The 4,763-nt window shown below is 30.9% G+C and overlaps 1 protein-coding gene across 1 annotated transcript; it reads left to right on the top strand.

The window, feature by feature from the left end:
* The first annotated feature begins 214 nt into the window (after positions 1 to 214).
* LOC104894592 (auxin-responsive protein IAA14) lies at positions 215 to 4,131 on the top strand. The gene is made up of 5 exons (XM_010680863.4): positions 215 to 760; positions 1,926 to 2,161; positions 2,546 to 2,681; positions 3,078 to 3,139; positions 3,761 to 4,131. Exons 1-5 carry the CDS (start codon positions 384 to 386, stop codon positions 3,796 to 3,798), a joined length of 849 nt encoding a protein of 282 aa, XP_010679165.2. The 5' UTR covers positions 215 to 383; the 3' UTR covers positions 3,799 to 4,131.
* The last annotated feature ends 632 nt before the right edge of the window (positions 4,132 to 4,763 follow it).

Here is a 4,763-nt window from a genome sequence, read left to right as displayed (position 1 = left end):
ATTTCGGTGACATTTAACTGTAATAAGTAACATTATACACTTCTTTTCTATAATTGTAATAATAATAACAACAACAATAATAATAATAAATCTCCTATAACACTGCTACTATAATAATTGTAGTAACATTATTATACGTTCCCCACAATCTATTATGATATATACTAAGTATATTAATTATATATATTTTCATTTTTATCTCAAAAAAAGAACCAACCACGAAAGAGCATATACAACCCAACTATAGAGGAGAGAGAAAAAGAAAGAGAGAGAGTATTATTATACACTACCAATCATATATATATAGAGAGAGAGTTGAGAATTAAAGAGTAAGAAAAGATAAACATCTTAAGAACCAAAAAATAAAAACAAGAGAGAAAAAAATGGAAGTTGGGTTGATGAAGATGGAGGATACAGAGCTCAATCTTGGGCTCGGGCTCGGGCTTGGACTCCCCGGTGGCGGTGGCGGGAACGGTTGCGGTGTAGAGAAACCAGCTGAGATGGTTGTGATTAAGAGTGGTAGTGGTGTTGGAAATAAAAGAGGTTTTTCTGAAACTGTAGACTTGAAGCTGAATTTTAGTACTACTACAAACAACAATAAGAATGATCATAATAATAATAATATTATTAATTCTGGGAAAGAGCAAACTGCTACTTCAGCTCCTTTGGATCTGATGAAAAATGATAATAAAGCTGATGTTTCTGCTGATAAGGAGATTTCCTCAAAGGTTAATGCTGATTCTGTTAAGCCTCCTGCCAAGTAAGTATATAAATATATGATCTGCAATAATATCTCGGTCTAACTTTTTTCATCGAAATATATATGAAGTAAATATGATCAAGTTTTATTTTTTCTTTTACATTTTGAGTAATTTTTTTGTGTTACTTTCCTTTTTGGGTGGGTTTTTAGAATATAATTACTACCTTTTTTTTAGCTTAGCATTAATAATTAATTTGGTGTCGAAAAAATTAATATTGTTGGCTTGTATTTTTTTAAAAAAATTGATTGTAATTTGTACGATATTACAATGATTATAACAACAATAACTGCGTAATAGTAATATATTTTAAATCCCGGTTATGAATAATATATAATATTTTGATGATTTATATTGGTGATATATGAATTGGAATGTAATGTATAAATATCTCTACTGGTTTGCATGCATTTTTAAATTTCTTGAGATTTTTGGAAACATGTATGTTAAGAAATCAATTTTAAATTGAGAAATCATAATCATCATGAAAAAAATAATAATGATTAAAGTAAGGAAATAGTGGCACAAATTGGGGGTCTAGGGAAGAAGCAAACTTTCCCTCATCTTCCCCCACCAAAAGGGTTCTTTAGTGCTACAAACTATATATTAAATCAATCCATATAAAATATTTTTAGCTAGGTAACATCTAAGATGATGACCAAAGTTGATGTACACATAACACATACAAATGATTTAAAGAGTAAAGAGTTATACTAAGCCTTTTCAAGTATATGCATCAATTTTTTGGTGGAGGAAAGTTTTTTTTTTTTGAAAAAAGCTAGATTTGTTTAATAAAGTTTAAACAAAAAAAATCAATATCATATGCATCATTATAAAATATAAACTACTCATTTATCCATATTCTATGGCTCCAAATGACTATTATGTTATATACGATATACTCTATTGTCTATCTAAAAACTTAATCGCGCAATAATATATATAGATACTCACGCATACACATAAGATATATACTTTCTTGTAGTAATTAACGTTTTTTCTTTGATGATCTGCAAGGATGAGTTTCGTTAGTCCTTTCCTAGGACTTATCTAGTTTCCTATCCTTATAAAAAGGAAAAAAAACAAGTAAATCTAACATATAATAAATCAATCATATATATACTACATATATCTATTATATTTAACATTGAAACGTTAATAATGTAGGGCACAAGTTGTGGGTTGGCCACCAGTGCGATCATACAGAAAGAACATGCTGGCAGTCCAGAAGACCACCGGCGGACCAGATTCCGAGACTGAGAAGCCAATGAACGGCGGCGGGGCCCTGGTGAAGGTTAGCATGGATGGTGCACCATACCTACGTAAGGTGGACTTGAAAATGTACAAGAGTTACCAAGACCTTTCTGATGCTTTGGGCAAGATGTTTAGTTCTTTCACCCTAGGTAATCAACTAATACCTACTCCTTAATAATGCAAATTAAGTAATTAATCAACCATCTTTACCCTAATATAATTTCTTTAAAGAAAATCACGTTAGTATACGTTATAGATAAGAGATATAATCAGTTTTCCGATACTGATTATGTCTCTTATCTCTAACAGTATAATTTCAATTATATAATATATCATCGATTCTCAAAGATGAGTTATTTCCGAATAATTCCTTTGTTATTTGTGCGTATACTTGAAGTGTGCTAAGATGAGTTATTTCCGAATAATTCCTTTGTTATTTCCGTGTATACTTTTTGAAGTATCATGTATGTTAAGACAAGTTTCCTTTGACATGTCTAATTTTTGAACTTTGATGGCTGGATTTACTTATTTAGGCAACTATGGAGCTCAAGGGATGATTGATTTCATGAATGAGAGCAAGCTGATGGATCTCCTCAATGATTCTGATTATGTACCAACATATGAAGACAAGGATGGAGATTGGATGCTTGTTGGTGATGTTCCATGGGAGTAAGTTCCTTATGATACTAATCATCTCTATGTTTATTCCCTCTGTCCTGATTTAGGAAAGCATTCATCAAACACCCGAATATACCGTATATGCATGGTACATCATACCCTATGACCTTTTTGCCTCATTTAGAGCTCTCATTATTATGCGGGTTTTGCTTATTTAGAGGTTTTATACGAGCAAAGAGCAAAAAATAACCTTATGTATTATGCTCACAGTACACCCAGGTTTATGATAAATTAAAACTCGTAGGGATTTAGCTATTAACGTTTCATGCTACTCGTTTGAATAACCCTCTTAGTGTGAGAACCAGAGATGATCACTTCATTAATTTGATTACTTACTACTTAGTATTGATTAAATTTGTAACCTTTTTTATAATTGTTTTTATTTAGGATGTTTGTGGAGTCATGCAAACGACTTCGCATTATGAAAGGAAAGGAGGCTGCTGGTCTTGGTTAGTAACTAATCCTCTTAATAATATTTCTTCCATCTTCAATTATCAACCATTGATTGAAATTTCATTCACATATATATATATATGCACAAACTAAGATTTAAGGCTTTAATTTTGCTTAGTTTGCAATCAAGCTAGTTCATTATCATTCTCATATATACTGAAAAGAATCATAACTACGTAGATCTAACATATTCTTCTAAACCTTTCCTAGAAGGTGGGGGACAAGATTCATAATTATAATGTCTATTTTTATCATTGTATAATAGCAAAAAATCACTTCTTTTTTTGAAGTAATTATGATCATCTTACATATGTATAATTGAGCTGTATTATATTACAAAGATAACTATATCATTTGTAATTACATACCATTATTACCAATACAATACATCAAGACAAGTCTCAAATTTTATCTCTATTATATAAACCAAGAAGGGTCGTTATGATTTATTTCAACATAATTCATAACAAACAATAATTGTACTAATTCACCCTAACGCATATATACCACCACAAATTGGGTGCGATCATACCAGCACTAATATACCGGATCCCATCAGAACCACCACAAGTACCTAATTATTTGCTAATTTCTTGATTTTTATGCATGTTTTTCAGCTCCAAGAGCCATGGAGAAGTGCAAGAACAGGAGCTAAGCAAAGAAATGGAACAATCCTGCTCCTTTGATCTTAAGGACACACATCAAAAATCAGTTTAAAGAGAAAAAAAATTGAATGAGAATGCATGTCTAACAGATGGATTGAGCAGGGTGAATTTGTAATTTCATGTGTACTTGTTCCTTTTTTTTCTTATTATTTTTTTATTTTTAAAACTTTTTTTGCATTTTCTTGTACTATGATTTGATATAGATTTATCATATTACTACTATTAAAGTCTGTGAGTTGTATGGTGCTGAAATTTATGACTAGAACATAGAAACAGTAACTAAATTTGTGTCCACAATTAAGACCATGTTTGGCTGGCCCCAATATGTTTGTGTTATGTTTTCATGTATTAATTACTATGGTTTAATTTGCCTTTAAGAAAAAACTATAATTATAGTTTAAGTCATGCTGCTTGTGATAGCAATCAATGGGGTTGATAAAAAATATTCCTTTTGTTCTTTTTGATCATATAATAGTATGAAATTTTTATTTATATTATACTTCCTTTGTTTCATATTACTCGCTACACTTTTTAATTCACGGACTCCTAGGCAATTTTTGGAAAAGAGAGAGGTAGAGAGTAAAAAGAGAAGGAACTCATGTGAGAAAGGAGAGAGATAGAGTTTATTGCCCCAAAAGAAAGTGTAGCAAGTAATGTGAAACCTCTCACAATGAAAAGTGTAGCGAGTATTATGAACGGAGGAAGTAGTTTTTTTTTATGTAGCTAATTAATATTGTTTATTGTTATTAATCTATTTATTTATTTTCTCTTTCATTGGATTCTTTGAACCAAACAATCCCTCTATTATATGGTCTTTTATTAATTAGTTGTCTGTTTCAATAAATTAATTTATATGTGGGGACTGAAATAATGTGCATGTTCCATGGGTTGGCTGACTCAGGGAGCAAGATCATGTGGATGTTGATGGCCTGATGGGGGGTTGGCATTTATATTT

The sequence above is a fragment of the Beta vulgaris genome, chromosome 5 (genome assembly GCF_026745355.1).
Source record: "Beta vulgaris subsp. vulgaris cultivar EL10 chromosome 5, EL10.2, whole genome shotgun sequence".
Lineage (NCBI taxonomy): Eukaryota > Viridiplantae > Streptophyta > Magnoliopsida > Caryophyllales > Amaranthaceae > Beta > Beta vulgaris.
The sequence above is the reverse complement of the archived record's forward strand: the minus strand, read 5'-3'. Positions and strand labels throughout refer to the sequence as shown.

What these genes read in the sequence shown, in the direction of transcription:
- LOC104894592 (XM_010680863.4), top strand. Translation starts at nt 384, where the DNA reads ATGGAAGTTGGGTTGATGAAGATGGAGGATACAGAGCTCAATCTTGGG. An exon ending in GTTTAGTTCTTTCACCCTAG is followed by an intron (nt 2,162 to 2,545) that starts GTAATCAACTAA and finishes TTACTTATTTAG; the next exon opens with GCAACTATGGAGCTCAAGGG. An exon ending in AAAGGAGGCTGCTGGTCTTG is followed by an intron (nt 3,140 to 3,760) that starts GTTAGTAACTAA and finishes CATGTTTTTCAG; the next exon opens with CTCCAAGAGCCATGGAGAAG.